General features: G+C 51.8%; 6 protein-coding genes across 6 annotated transcripts; 2 read left to right on the top strand and 4 right to left on the bottom strand.

Annotated features, from left to right (window-relative positions):
• Positions 1-1,161: 1,161 nt before the first annotated feature.
• On the top strand, positions 1,162-2,636 carry Aud_000499 (glutathione S-transferase family protein; the record flags this gene model as incomplete). Its single annotated transcript, XM_043286008.1, has 3 exons — positions 1,162-1,312; positions 1,400-1,538; positions 1,598-2,636. The coding sequence occupies 3 exons, from the start codon at positions 1,162-1,164 to the stop codon at positions 2,634-2,636; spliced, it is 1,329 nt and encodes a 442-aa protein (XP_043141943.1).
• Positions 2,637-3,511: 875 nt separating this feature from the next.
• On the bottom strand, positions 3,512-4,492 carry aspf4 (allergen Asp F4; the record flags this gene model as incomplete). Its single annotated transcript, XM_043286007.1, has 1 exon — positions 3,512-4,492. The coding sequence occupies one exon, from the start codon at positions 4,490-4,492 to the stop codon at positions 3,512-3,514; it is 981 nt and encodes a 326-aa protein (XP_043141942.1).
• A 2,137-nt stretch (positions 4,493-6,629) lies between these two features.
• Aud_000497 (isocitrate lyase/PEP mutase family protein) lies at positions 6,630-7,607 on the bottom strand (the record flags this gene model as incomplete). Its single annotated transcript, XM_043286006.1, has 2 exons — positions 6,630-7,415; positions 7,473-7,607. The coding sequence occupies 2 exons, from the start codon at positions 7,605-7,607 to the stop codon at positions 6,630-6,632; spliced, it is 921 nt and encodes a 306-aa protein (XP_043141941.1).
• Positions 7,608-8,465: 858 nt separating this feature from the next.
• Positions 8,466-9,929, top strand: hosA (histone deacetylase HOS2; the record flags this gene model as incomplete). The annotated part of the gene is made up of 1 exon (XM_043286005.1): positions 8,466-9,929. One exon carries the CDS (start codon positions 8,466-8,468, stop codon positions 9,927-9,929), a length of 1,464 nt encoding a protein of 487 aa, XP_043141940.1.
• Positions 9,930-10,691: 762 nt separating this feature from the next.
• On the bottom strand, positions 10,692-12,580 carry Aud_000495 (OSBP family protein; the record flags this gene model as incomplete). Its single annotated transcript, XM_043286004.1, has 7 exons — positions 10,692-10,980; positions 11,049-11,362; positions 11,413-11,662; positions 11,742-12,020; positions 12,092-12,202; positions 12,260-12,365; positions 12,460-12,580. 7 exons carry the CDS (start codon positions 12,578-12,580, stop codon positions 10,692-10,694), a joined length of 1,470 nt encoding a protein of 489 aa, XP_043141939.1.
• Positions 12,581-13,908: 1,328 nt separating this feature from the next.
• On the bottom strand, positions 13,909-14,859 carry Aud_000494 (GIG1 family protein; the record flags this gene model as incomplete). Its single annotated transcript, XM_043286003.1, has 4 exons — positions 13,909-14,046; positions 14,098-14,282; positions 14,338-14,520; positions 14,580-14,859. The coding sequence occupies 4 exons, from the start codon at positions 14,857-14,859 to the stop codon at positions 13,909-13,911; spliced, it is 786 nt and encodes a 261-aa protein (XP_043141938.1).
• Positions 14,860-15,101: the final 242 nt, after the last annotated feature.

The following is a 15,101-nucleotide window of genomic DNA, read 5'->3' as shown; positions in this document are numbered from 1 at the left end:
TTATGAGCCTGGCTGTCCCTCGTGCGCACGGATTATATCTACAGCCTCGAAAGCCTCACAAGTATTCCCTGTGCCATGGCGGTGCCAAGTCTACAACTCGACAGGCACCGTGTCCCCACCCCGCCAATCTGCAGCTCTACAAGTATCCCTGAACTTCCTGCAACTCAGCATACTCCATGTTAGCTGCATATGTGCGACATAGTACTCCGTAGACAGGACACGTTGACGCATTGATGAATCACTAACGCCAATTAATCCCTACTGGGTCATGTCTCCCCGTACCAGGTGAGACGGAGCTGAGTTAGGTCCTGAGGCATCTACCCTTAGTGGTTAGCGTTGGGAAGCGTGGTTCGGAAACACCGTGCCTTGTTTTAGTCGTGTCTTGCCTTGATTTGGGAGGTGGAACATGGTACCTGGTTGGGCTGAACTTTGCCAGTGCTCGGTCAACTGACACAGCCGACACTGCGGGGATGCTTATATCAACTGTTTCATGGATAGTTGCTGACAGTCGCATAATCATTATTATTAGGGAGGTATCCATTACCGCTGTACTCTCCAGGTTTGGATTACGTAGATAGCTTGTACTCCGTCCTTCATAGTCATGTCACTCTCGCCCAAACGATTAAGCACATGCGTAAACGCCGTTTCATTATCTGCCTATCCGGCACGGAACAAGTCCGTTTAACAGTCTTGTCTCGATGATAATAGGTGGACATGCCGAATCTTGTGTCCTATCGCGATATTTCTGACGAATCGTCAATGCACCATCTTATCTCGCTTTCGCCCTTTAGCCTGAAACTGCTGGTGAGGCTCAGCGGACACCGAGCGTCGTGTCATCGTGTCAGATAGAAAGCACTCACATTATCGATCGGTAAGAATCGTATACGTGAGACAGCACATTAATAGCGGGGTGAGATAGAATGCAAACATGCATGTAATTCAGAAATTATCTCACATGGCATACGAATTTACGGCTTCTGCTGGCTTCACTCCGGTTGCATCAAGGCCATTCCCAATCCAAGACGGAACGATGTACCCAGCCGGTGATACGTTTATGTATGCCTGAGGCATAAATGTATTTCTCCCCCCGCACGTGATTTTACCCATCTCCAACTCGCCGTCGCTCATATTTCCTAGGCGCCTGCTCCCCCGACAAGCACAATGGTTCTGGAACTTCATGTCTGGGGTCCGGCCTTTTCATTGCCCTCGATCGAGGCGCAATGCCTTGCTACCATTGCTTATTTTTCCCTCGCAGTGCCCAAGGACGCGTGGGTGCTGATTGCAAGCAGCGATCCTTCCGTGTCTCCGACGAGTATGTTGAACCGATGGCTGCATTGCGTCTAGTCGAGATCGCAGTGATATTGAAATTGGGAGATCCGATATGCTGATCTGTCCGCAGATGAACTACCTGCTGTGAAGAATGGGACTACATGGGTGAGCCGGTTTCGGAATATCGTTGACTACCTGCGTCAATACTCGAACGGTGCATGGGATTTGGACAGGGAACTGAGCGGCGTTGACCGAGCGGACAATATTGCGTAAGCCTTCTCAGACGCTTCGAGTCACGGTGGCGTTCATAGAATTGACAGCTTGGCAGGTTTTCGTCCTTTGTAGAATCCCGTGGACAGCCCCTCCACGACCTGTCTCTGTATGTCTCCAGCGAAAACTACTACAACCGGACCTCCCCCGCCTACGGCGCCATTCTTCAATGGCCGAACCAATGGATCATCCCTCCGAGGCTGCGCTCAGCCGCAAAGAGCCGTACAGAACACCTGGGCCTCTCATCGCTAGACCTCCAGGCGATGGAAGACCAACGGAAACGCGAACACTCGGCCGCCGTCGCTGCAGGCCAGATACCCAAGAACCTCGTCCAACGGCCACGGGACACTGTCTCAAGTCTCCTGGGAAAGACCCCCCAGCAAAACCAGTTCAAGCTGGAGGCCCTCACGGCGGAGCTATTTGAGCCCCTCGAGGAGATTCTAGGCCAGAAAACCTACCTTCTCTCCGACGACGGTGCAACAAGCGTCGACTGTCTCGCGCTCGGCTACCTCGCCCTAATCCTCATCCCGGACCTACCGTACTCGTTTCTTCGCAAAGCAATGCAAACTAAAGCCCCGCGACTTTCGACATACACCGAGCGCCTGCGCCAACGATGCTACGGCACCGTCGATGTCGAGGTCGCGCATGCCTTGGATGAGGCACGGAGATCTATCACAGATGCCGCGCCGTTGCCCTGGCAGCCTCCCCAGCGCGCCAATCTCGCCACAGTCTGCAGCACGCTACTCAACAACCTCGCCGACGCAACCCCGATCCTCAAAGATATCCGCTCCAGCGAGCGCTTACGACAGGCGGCGCAGTCACCTGACTCGGGGTTGTCAGGGATAGAGAGCCGCGCCTTGTCTGAGTACGCTACCGGACAAAAAAAAGACATGCTTGTCTCCATCGCGGCAGTGGCGGGCGGCGTTGCCGCGCTGATCGGGTACATGGTGCATGTGGGATTTCTCGAAATCCGTTTCGGGGGCGAAGAGGGGCAACGGGAGGAGGAAGAGCAAGAGGGACAAGAGGAGGGACGTTCCGAGTTCGCGCTTCCTGAGCTGCCCACATCGGTTTCTGCCACCGAGTTCCTGGGAATTTGAATCAATCACCGCGTAGCCACTGCGTGCTGTATTATTAGATACCTTGGTTTTAGTCTGGATAGAGCATCTACATTCTACTTGACCGTTCCGAAAAGGGTAATACTCCTCGTATCGTTGGGTTCAGGCTAAAGCATTGCCTTCGTCTTTCATTTACTCGGCGATTTTAATGGACAGAGGTGCAGGGCAGCTTCGTAACACTCTGCTGACTGCTAAAGATAGGACCCCGAGAGTTGGTCGACACGAGGCCCTACGGAGCAGGCGTGTATTTTTAGACCCTGGCGCTTTAGTGAGTTTCAGGTATCAGCTTGTCGGGCCGGCGAACCAAGTCTGTAGAGGCCTAGACTAGACCCCAAGCGACTAGTAATTGGTTGAGTTAGGGCTCTGAAGTGAAGACACTATTTCTGGGTGTAAAATGAGATCAGCATCTGATCAGAGAGCTGGACAGACGCCAACTTCCCTAATTGGCTCGTTATCCAATGGAAAGGGAGGCTGGTCAGTAACTCTAAAAGACGCAAACGTGTGACAGATTAAAAGAGCGCAGAGTATATACCAAGTAGATTACAATAGCTACAGACAGAAAGAGGTAGTGTGTACCAGATGTAAAGGAAGGGAATCAGTATGAACTATGAAACACAAGTCGACGGTGGTATAAGGTATGTACACGGAGAAAGCTGAAATCGTCATGGCTGGGATTTTGGATGCTTCTTGAAGCGCCTCGCCTGACATTGGCGGAAGGGTTGAAATGTCAGAAAGGTTGTGAGACAGTTACATGCTAAGAGGACGAGGAAAAGACCCCGAAGACAAGAGATAACATTGGTATCCAGAATGCAAGCCAAAGAGGAAGGACATCACAAAACTACGAGCAAAAAAGACATTTACTCGTTGTAGTCGACGTGGACGGTCAGACGGGTAGGGCCAGGGAGGACCTTGCCACCAATGCCATCGACAGCGGCCAGAGCAGCGGTGTAGGCGTCGACGACCTTGGAAAGACCATGGGTGATGACGGAGCACAGCTCGCCGGCGTGGTTGCAGATCTTCATACCCTGGACCTCATGGCCGGCGTTCTCGGCCTGGATGGCGGAAACGTCCCAGCCGGACCAGCCCCCGTTGATGCCGCTGTCAAAGTCGAACTCACCCCAGGTGCAAGAGTATCCACCATAGTTGTCCTTGGGCAGCTCGGTGCCCTTGGCGGCACCCCAGCCACCCTGGGAGTTCTCGTCGAAAGCAACGTACTTGGTCTCGCCGGGCTGGAGGGTGATGGTCAGAGCGGAGTTACCGTACCAGCCGTTAAGGCCGCCATCGGGGCCGATCTTGTTCCAGAAGACGACGGTCCAGGGGTCGGTGTCGCTGCCAACAAACTGAGCGACGTGCTTGTACTTCTTGGCGTTCTCGGGGGAAACCTCGATGATGTTGCTGCCCCAGGGGATACCGACGTTGCCCTTGTAGAAGATACCGGAGCCGCCGGCCTCGGTCCTGCCACCGAAGCCGTCGGTGCAGTACTCGCCCTCGGCAGGGGTGTTGATCCAGTCGGCGGAGACGCCGGATGATGAAGAGCTGTGGGACTTGGAAGAGCTGGACTTGGAAGTAGAAGCGGCGGCAGCGGCAGCCACAGCGTGGGTAACAGCGTTGCTGGCGGGAGTAGCCTGAGGGACGGGGGCGTCGGGGGTCTTAGCCTGACCTGACCACTCGTTGATCCAAGAGACGAGAACACCGTCAATAGTAGCGTAGACTGTGTCACCGACCGCGCGCTTCTCACCGGCATGGTGGAGGTGACGGCGCTCATGGCCGTGCATACGGGCGACCGACGAGCCAGCGGTCAGCGCCGTGAGCAAGAGCATCGAGTTCTTGAGCTGCATTTTGAAAAAGGAGGGACTTGTGTGATTCAAGTTGGGTCAAATAGTTCGGATGAGTGTTTGATAGAAGCAAAGGGTATCACGCTGCTGGAGAGAACTAGCCCAGGGAACGCAACAATCGTGCGAACGTCTTACTGACAATGAAAGAATGACTAGGAGCAAGACACGAGGTAATGCTCACTTGATTGAGAGTGAATAAGACTTGAAAGGAGTGTGATTTGCGTACCCAAAGGAGGGAGAGAAAACAGACGCTGGAGAAGAGGAAAGAGAAGGAAGAAGAGAGGAACGAGCGAGACTAAGAGGGGACTGGGGGGTGTAATAAGAGGAGCGGCAGGGGACTGAGAGAGGGTCCGTACGTACTTCCTGTTCTGCACCCGAAATCAACTCGTTTAATGAAAAGGGGGCGATCAGGGGAAAAAGGAGCCATCTCCGCTGCTGATTGGCCGACTAAGAGCGACGGTTCCTGAGCCTGTCAACTCTCAGCTTCAGGAGACGCAATGATTGGCTGTGCTTACAACTTTGTATCCACATAGGACAACAGTCGAGACCCTCGATCCCTGGCATAGGGACGCGGATTGCTGGCCCATTTTATGGTACGGTATCGTAATAGGTTAGGTAGCTTCTTATGTATCGTAGTCCCACTGTTACTCAGGTACCTGCATCGTGCATTTGATGACCATGTTTGATGAAAGTAAACAGCACTCAACTGATCAATGTGTCAAATATTGATAGATCAATTGAAGTATGACAGTGATGCATTCTTCGTCGAAGTCTGATGTCATTGTGGGAGATTAGATGGTTGGAATGCTGGCCACGTTCCTAGCACCCGACAGCCCATATGCCCTGGTCTATCAGTCCAAATGCAGGAATAATTATGGATAATTATTGTCGAATTAAAATCTATCTGGAGAGGTACACATCAGTCAATTCAGCGACTCATGGTACACCTGGCCCTGGAAGCAATTCGCCACGTCAATATGTGACCCACGTGTTGGTAGGCTATCGGGTTCTGATAAAATGGCGCAGTAGAGAGAATCCCAATGTTGCTACCGCCATCATACTGTGACTGCCGGATGGTGATTGACGGACAGCGACTGACTCTACTCGTCCTCCCGCAAAACATTCGCTAGAGCTCTTTTTCTAGAGCTATCCCTCGTCGAAGGCATACTTCACCCTTTCATGCTTATACGATCGAAAATCTCTTCTTCACTACGTTAAAAGCCAATCCAGGATCGAATTAAGATTGGATTTTGAACTCTTAAGACCCATGTAGCCAGCCCGATCTCCCATCCAGTAGAGTACTCCATGGTCTGAAGAGTGGGTCGATACAAAACAGAAAACAGCAATTCATCTACATCTTTATCCACCGCCAGATTCTAGAATGGCAATTGACTGTATGCAACAAATCGACAGGGACAGTAGATGCAACCATCTCCACCGCTGTGTCCACTGTCCACTGTCGAATTGCCACATCCATCATTTGTACAAGAGGGCAGTGAGGTACATCAAGTCGTTGACTCACCCAAACTTGGACGAGCAATGCAGAGTAACCCTGGTACTGACTTGTAATGATGGCATGTCAGCGATATACCTACGCTGACCAATGCAGTCTATGTCAGCAATTCATTTTCAATTCGACAGGCAAGACAAAATCCCATCATGAATGATTGTGCGTGCTAGTCCTTCCAGCAACACAATTGGCGGACGCCTGCCGCCGATTGGGCGCTTAGAACTATGCTACTTCGTAAATAAACATGGTATCCGTGGACAAGCTGGCCGTGGTTGACGGCGGAACCAGAGAATCTTTACCACGAACACACCCATGGCAGTCATTTCCAAAGCTTGGCATCACATGTTGTTAGGAAATTCTTTCATAAAAGTCCAACTCTCGGCGGCGGGGACCTTCCGGAAAACTTTAAATGTGTAATTTCCTTTCAAAACTCATCACCTCGAAGTGAAGACTCGTCATCAGGTCGATGATCGTTTGGAGCTGACATGGCCAAAAAACTGGATCACTGGTAACAAAATGTGTCATGTGACCTGGAGTTCCTGGTTACCGAACAGGACTACTACACTGGCGGCTGTGATAGCAGGTGATTAACAGCAACGCCATTCGCATTCATCGATTATTGCCATGAGCCTACTCCTTATCCTCCAAGTCTACTCCGCCCTGAAACGCTGCTCCTCCTGCCTCTACGTCCACCTTGAGACTATCGTCCAAGCCACATGTGCGGAACAGCATCTGCGGCGTCAAGTCCTTGCTCAACCCCGGCAAACCATCCCTCTTGAGCTTCTCCATACCTTCGCGGATAGCGGTCAGAGCAGGTCCAATTGCCGCAAAGGGGAAGATGATGATACGGAACCCCATCTCCTTGGCTTCATCCACCGAGATCGACGGCGTCGCTCCATGCTCGACCATGTTCAGTAGCATGGGCCACGGCGCCAGATCCTGAACCGCCTGACGCGCCATCTCCCTGGACGTGATCCCCTCAAGAAAACCGACGTCTGCACCCGCATCCCGCGCCGCGCGCAGCCGTGCCACGCTCTCCTCGTACCCATGGCCCTGGAGCGCGTCGGTCCGCGCAATCACGACAATGTCGCTGCCCATGCGCTTCCGCGCCTGCACCGCCGCCCGAATGCGGCTCACATACGTCTCCTTGTCTACCAGTATCTTGCCAGCGAGATGTCCGCAGCGCTTGGTCTGCACCTGATCCTCGATGTGGAAGGCGGCGACTCCCGAGCGCGAGTATTGCTCTGTTGTGCGAGCAACCATAATTGGGCCGCCGTAACCGGTATCTGCGTCGGCTATGACGGGAGTAGAGGGCGAGATGTTGGCGAGCATCTCAGCATTCGCGCGCATGTCGTTCAAGGTGCAGATACCGAGGTCGGCTTGGCCGTGGACGGAGGCTGCAGTACCGGCGCCAGTCTGGAATGGTAACGCTCAGTAACCACGACAATACAATTGTGTAGGCTGAGCACTCACCATGTACAGTGCATCAAACCCCACAGACAAGGCTATCCGAGCGGAAAGACCATCGTAAACACCCGGTGCGACGATGAATGACTTGGGGTCCTCAAGAGACCGCCGGAGAGCAGTGGCTGCTGTGACAATGGGCATGTTGAAAGACGTAGGTGGAAGATAAGATTCAGATGTAAGGTCAGAAGTTGCTTGCTGCTGCTCGATTGATAACGGGCTGTTAATAAAGCTTAGCAGCCTTACGAGAGCGACGCGTAGCGGTAGATATAATCTAGGGGTGTTGACTCAAAGGGATGTCGCACTCGACCAACACACGGTATCACCAACACACGGTATCACCAACACACGGTATCACCAACACACGGTATCACCAACACACGGTATCACCAACACACGGTATCACCAACACGCAATACAAGACACCAATTGTGTCCCTGAGACAATTACTCCATCACTTCCTCCCGTTGGCCTCTCTAATAATCTGTAATTTGCTCTGAAGCATTGTCTTGCCAGTGGTCCGAGATCGGGAGTCGATTAATAAGCTCGGGATTATCTCGGGAATTGCATTTCTGTAGAGAATTCCATCTTGTGAAGAGATAGGTATTCGTTCAATGGTTTAAAGGTTTTCAGTAGGGAGTTAGGGCGATCCTATCTAGATATTTCGAAGCAGAAAGCACATGCATAATTTCAAGCATGTTTTAGGTCGTTGAGTAGTCTAGTTTCTGGCTGATGTTTGATAAGATGAGAGTGGCCGCCACCCGTTCTTCTGCCTCTCTCAACTTTCCAGTTTCCACCACTAGTACCTCTTGGTAGTATTCTTCTTTTCTCCACATCTTCGACGATTCAATCCTTCGAATTCGACCTCTCGACCTCTTCATCTTGAATCTGGTCTCTCACAGCATGTCTTAGACGCACATGATTTATTTATGACTCTAATCTTTTCTCTTATTTTCTTCTTTTCCTTTTCTTCTCCTATTTCTTCCCTACCATTCCGACCTCATGGCGCGCTCCGCCATTGTTCAAGAATACAATCCTCCGCCCACGTCGAATTTCACACTGAGTGTTGATCAGAAAGTCTCCCTCGAGCGACAGACAAATGGCATCCCTCGTCCGCAAGGCTACCGAGTCTCATGGCACGCCAATCCGGCCGTGGAACCGCACCACTTTGGCCAGTCGCATCCCATGAAGCCCTGGCGACTGACTCTCACTAAGCAGCTCGTCATGGCCTACGGGATGCACCATGCCATGGACCTCTACCTGGCCCGCGCTGCGACGTACGAAGAGATGGCTGAGTTCCACCAGACAGACTACCTCGACTTCTTGAGGCAGGTGATGCCTGGGGACATGGAGAATCCAGAGCAAAGCGAAAACATTGCGCGATTCAATTTCGGCGACGACTGCCCCATCTTCAACGGGCTGTACAACTACTGCTCGCTCTACGCCGGCGGCAGCATCGACGCGGCGCGCAAACTGTGCAACAACCAGTCCGAGATCGCGGTAAACTGGTCGGGCGGCCTGCACCACGCCAAAAAGGCCGAAGCCAGCGGCTTCTGCTACGTCAACGACATCGTCCTCGGCATCCTGCAGCTGCTCCGACACCACCCACGCGTCATGTACATTGACATAGACGTGCACCACGGCGACGGTGTCGAGCAGGCCTTCTGGTCCACCGACCGCGTCCTCACCGTCTCCTTCCACAAATACGACAAGGATAACTTCTTCCCCGGCACGGGGCCCCTCGACAGCACCGGCCCAACCCACCCGCTCAACCCCGGCGCGCACCACGCCGTTAACGTCCCCCTCAACGACGGCATCGACGACGAATCCTACATCCAGCTCTTCCGCGACATCGTCGGCGCCTGCGTAGACACCTACCGCCCCGGCGCCATCGTCCTCCAATGCGGCGCCGACTCCCTCGGCTGCGACCGCCTCGGCTGCTTCAACCTCAACGTCGGCGCCCACGGCGCCTGCGTCGCCTTCGTCAAGACCTTCGGCCTGCCCCTCCTCGTCGTCGGCGGCGGCGGCTATACCCCACGCAACGTCTCCCGCGCCTGGGCCCACGAAACCTCCATCCTCATCGACGCCCAGGACCTCATCGACCCCAATATCCCCGACACCGTCGCTTTCCGCAACCACTTCGGCCCGGACTTCTCGCTCTTCCCGCCCCTGTCGGAAATGCGCAAGCTCGAGAACAAAAACTCCCGTCCCTACCTCGCCGGTCTCGTCCAGGCCATCCGTGAGCAGCTCCGCTATATCGAGGGGGCCCCCAGTGTCCAGATGAGCTTCATCCCTCCGGATATCCTGGGTCTGCGCGAGGACACGGAGAAGGAGATCGAGGAGGCGACGGCCCAGCTGGAGGAGGAGCGCGAGGAGCGCGAGGGGTCCGGTAGTGCGGCGGTCAAGGGGAATCGACGGCGGGAATTGGAGAAGGGCGCGGGATACCGGGGGGAGCTGTATTCTTGATTTTTCTTGTGTTTCATTTTTTTCCCTGGGCGTTTTGTATTCTATGGCTTTGGGTGGTTTACTTGTTTGGATGGGTGGTGCTGTGGCGTTTGGGCTCAAATCTCGTTGCTCGATCTATGATATCCCAGAAGAGATTATTTTTGTACATTCGATTCTTTTTTGGCTATCACTCTCAGCCGGTGGGTAAAAGGCAGGTCAGAAGGACCAATCTATCATTATAGAATTAAGATACTTCCCAACCTAACCTCCCATACTTCTATTATCAATCCCATATTCCAATACAGCCACATATATGTAACATTATCTCCTGAACCTCCCGTGGCCCCTTACCTCTCGCGCGTCAAATCTCTAAGCGCCCTCCCATCGTTTTATCGCCTTCGCTCCCCTCTCAAAATCAAATCGGGTATCCAAGACGGGCGACGCATTCGATAAGTAAAATAGCACAAGAAAAGACCATTGAAAACGAAACGATGTGTTGAAGTCAAAACGATCCCGTCGGCTGCGTCAGAAAAATGTGGCGAGGGTCATGTCACGTTCGTTTAGCCACTTCTTCTTGGCAGGTTGACAACAACGTGGTGGCTTCTTTACCTGCTTCCTCACCTGCTTCCTGTCCGTTTGGAGCAGCGATTGAGATCGCTCTCAAGTCGACGTTGCGCAAACGGGCTAGAGATCCGGACGCCTGGCGGGACGTCATCCGAGAAATAGAATGACCGAGAAGCGTTTGTATGCAGCAAGTTCAGATAGTTGAGAGTAGAGTCAGGCTTACTTTTCCTCCGCGTCAACATACTCATCGACTTCGGAGGTCCGAGAATCCTTGCGTTCTACGGACTTTTTGCCCTCGCTCGAAGGTTGCGGAGCTTCTGAGGGTCCGGAGCCAGTGCCACTACCAGTATTCTTTACATCAACAGCGTCAGATGAGGACGGAGCCGTTTGCTCCTCTTGTTTTGGTACGTGGGGTGGAATCTGGAATTGGCTATTGTCTTTCTGGCCATCCAGGATGGGCGCGATGGACAGGATTTGTTTGACGGCGAGTTCGGGGTTTTGAGAATCACTGTAGTTCGCGGTCAACTTCCGATCGAAGGATAGAAGGATAAAGAAAGGCGCCTCCGTCACACTTACATATGTGCGCTGATGATCCAGTCCAAGTCCTCCTCACCCTCATCGGGACCTCCGGGGCCCCCGTGAACAGGGCGGAAGAGCCTTGGACGCCATTCCACTCCGTCGTCGGCCCGCTTAGCGGCCTCTTCACGTTGACGATCTTCAATCTTTGTCTTTTCGTCCGTTGCTGCCTCGTGGTTACGGGCAATGAGCGCCTTGACGGTGCTGTGCCACAACCGCTGTGATTCCCGCTCGCCCTGCTGTTCGATCGGCCGGGTGCTGGGTGGTGTATGTTTTGCGTGTGTTGCGTCGAACAGAACATCCTTCTTGTGAGTCTACAAATAGTCAGTATGTGGTTGTTCTAGGACACACTCGGGCAGCATACATGAACATCCTTGATGAACATCTCTCCGTTCCAAAGTCCATTCAGCTCATAGTATACCTCGCCCGTTTTCTCATTCTTGATCGTTCCTCCGATTGCATTGTAGGTGCCGGAAAAGTACCCCTTCGTCTTGAACTCGATATCGGCGACTAGATTGTTTTCGGGACAACGGACGTAGCTGTGATCACCGAGCTCATACTTCATCTTTCCAAAGAGGATGCCACGGGCGTACATATTCGGTTGCGTCAGGACGCTGAACACATTTCAATTAGTACCAGACTGAACAACGTCTATCGCTGCAGTTCATGAAAGTGGGATATGCGGCCACATACTATCGTTCGCCTTTCTCTGGATTCCGGCCGCGGTTCAGGAAGCGTAAAATGGCGATACCCTCCATCATACTTGCCGCCGAGTTTCCAAGGAACTTGCTGCGAGGCTTCAACGTCCCGTCAATTCGGATGTGGTGTTCTGGCGCCATGAAGAAGTAACTGGACTTAGGAGGGTGGTGAGAGGTCTGTTCGGCGATGTAATATCCTCGAGTGCCATCAGGGTAATCCCAATAACAAGTGAAGGTCTCTCCGAGAATCGGATTCAGCGGCTTCTTCACGCCTCTGCAGTATCCACGTTAGAAAGGATATCTCGTCTTCGGAGAACGGAATAGGAGCAAGTCGAGCGCACGTACGGAGGTTTAATGTGCCATCCGCTCAGGTAGAACTTGACGACGGAAACGAAGCGCTCGAGGGGGTCATCGATCGTGGGCATGGGAAGAAGGGTCTCCGGATGAGCCATGAAGCTTTTGATAGGGATCATGGTTAGCCAGAGCATCACGGCGAAGTTCGAGCATACTTACTTGGTGATCCGTTCCAACATGGAGCGAGGCTCCAGAATGAAGGTAGGCAGTACGACCCGACTCAGGTCTGCGCCTGGTCGGAGCTGGGAAATGATATGAGACAGCACTGAGCGAAGGAGTAAGCGTTTATATTACAGCCGAGAATAGAGCTTCCGGGGACGAGCTCCTTGTTGCAGCTGAACCTTATAATAATTACATACCATTGCCCTGTTCAGGCTCAACGACCTCATCTTCCCCGCTTCCAGCTTCCGGCTTTGATTCATCCATGGAGGAACGAGTACCTGAAGAAAGATGGAAAAACGAGCCCCAGTCAGCGGACATGATAGAATGAACTGACGGATTATTATGTAGAAGGCTAAGGATATATAGAAAAGAATAGATGGAAACAAAACTCGCGGTAATGATAAGGTAACCAAAGTATGGACGGAAAAATTAGGCGGAGAGAATGATTAGAGGGGAAGGTCGAGCAAGACGGGTATGACGTGTTGGAGAGAAGACAGCAACAACAACAACAGTCATACTAGCACGGAGTAGATATGTGGCAGTATGTACTCCGGAACTCTACTCACTGGAAGTGGCCAGAGATGAACGCCGGCGGATATGCGGAACAGTCACAGGCATTTCGTTTACTGTGATATAAGAAGCAGCAGCAGCAGTAATAAGTAGAATCAGATAGACAGAATGGTTATCGCGTAGGGAGAGGAGAGGAGAGAGTGTCGAGCAGAAGGAGAAAGTGAACGAGAAAAAGAGGTCTTCTTGAAAAGTCGCTTTGGGGAGTCTTTTTCTGATGTCTCTTTTCTTTCCTTCAGTTATGTAGATAGATAGATATTTATGAAACCAGTTGACAAGTCTCGTGGTTCCTTTGTGAGAGGAGGCTTGCGCAGTATCTACATCAGGATGAAGTTGGAAGAATGAAAGAAGAAAGAGAGAGGATTTTTATCGACGACTTTTTCTTGTTCTTTTTCTTTTTCTTTTTTTTTTTTTTTCCCCTCTTCGCTTGACGATTGTGGCATACTATTTTTTTTTCATTAACCACCTAATTTTAATCTAGTCAACAATAGTACTCTTCTTTTGCTCATAGTTTAGTTTATAATGTGGTGGAGCAGCCAGCAGGGAGTGACGTTGCCAATACAGAATCCCAGAGAAGGCTGAAGAGGTATCAGCGTTTCAATCCCCACTGTCCTACAAGAGTCCAAGATGTTTACCAACCATATTCAATGACAGTGGTAAGATGGCCTTGATCAATTTCTCCTATTTTTATCTACTGTTTATCGCCTAATGTCAGGATCTTATACCTATATTGTTTTTCAACCCCCTGTCACGCGCGTAATCGTATTTCTAGTTCTCACCGACTGATGACGAGGGGCAGACGCTTGGCAGGTGGGGTTTACTTAGGGAGCGTGTACGCCGTACTCGTATAGATACTCTTTGTGACCAATTGGTTAAGCCTAACACAATCTGTGTCTATATCCATCTATCTACCTAGTATCTGTAGTCTATGCCTAGCTGCCTACCAAGTATCTAAGTAAATTAGTCTCAGAGACCCTTCTTACCCCATTATCCCCGCCCTAACTATATGAAGCAAACCCAAGTCAAGAAATGCCATGGGCGATTAGATAGGCAAACCATATCTACCATAAGACCTCAGCTCAGCACCTTGCCGTCATTGGCACATCCCCTTGAGTAACCTCCTCGACGAATTCCATATCCGGGTGATAGAGCATGACATGAAAGTGTTCAACTGCGTGGACCGACTTGAGCGACTTCCAGTTCTTGAACCAAATGACCTGTACTTGTTTAGTACACTGAACCTCTCATCGCCAGTTAGGACAGCAAACCTGTTCAGCCGGCACCCGCGACCGAAACGTCCTTGTCACATAATCATCGATCTCCTTCCTCGCTTGAGGCGTCAAATCATCCGTGGCAGGATCATCTTCCAGCTCAAACTTGGTCCACACTACAAGATGCACAATGTCCTCCCCGACTCCATACGGCCAGTCATTGTACAAAATCCGAATGTCCTCTGCACGGAGTCATGTCAGAATGACCAGTACGCTCAACAATAGGGGCAAACGAACCATCGAACTCGAACGGCCGTCCCTTGGGCCTCAGATCATCCGCCTGCCCATCCCCCCAGCGGAGCCTTTCCTTGACCATGAATCGCATGATCGATCCATACTTGGCCACAATGTGCGCTTTGAATTCAAGATACCTTCTCAGTTCGCTCGGAACGCGCTGGAATAGATCTATCCGGTTACTTCCTGGTTATAACATGTCAGCAACGGGTTGCCGCACATTACTTCAATCCGGGCCCACTTACTAACAATCTCCTTTACCGTCTCCCAATCCTGCCTCTTGTACTCCGCATCTGGAGTCGACAGAATGGCAATGGACTTGGACGGCAAATCGCGCAGAAACGCAGGACATTCTGCCGGCCACTGTGACGGGGGAACATTGACAAGCCAGTACGGTAATTTCTCCGTCAAATTCCTGTTTAGAGTTAGGTGCGCAGTTGAGGCGCTGATGGTAGGTGATTCAAAATTCTCATTGACAGCTGTGAGCGTCGCTGCTGGTGTTGAGAGACTTGTATTTGTAGGCATTGCGTCGTTGGTCTGTATAAGCGAACCCCCTTCCGTAGTTGTGGTATACTTCGGTGAGTACCGCAGCGAACGAAATGAGATCTTCGCTTAGGCAACACTTAAACTACAGGATGGCAAGATGGGAAGAGCAATCAAAAATGACATGCTGTGTGGAGGAAGGAGAAGTCCTCCCAAACGGTGGGATGGGATTATGAACTCCTTGAGTTGAATGACCTTGATCAGCGCAAGGGACCGTTAACTGG

The sequence above is a fragment of the Aspergillus udagawae genome (assembly GCF_001078395.1).
Source record: "Aspergillus udagawae IFM 46973 DNA, scaffold_1, whole genome shotgun sequence".
In the NCBI taxonomy this organism is placed as follows: Eukaryota; Fungi; Ascomycota; class Eurotiomycetes; order Eurotiales; family Aspergillaceae; genus Aspergillus; species Aspergillus udagawae.
This window is presented reverse-complemented; position numbering and strand designations above follow the sequence as displayed.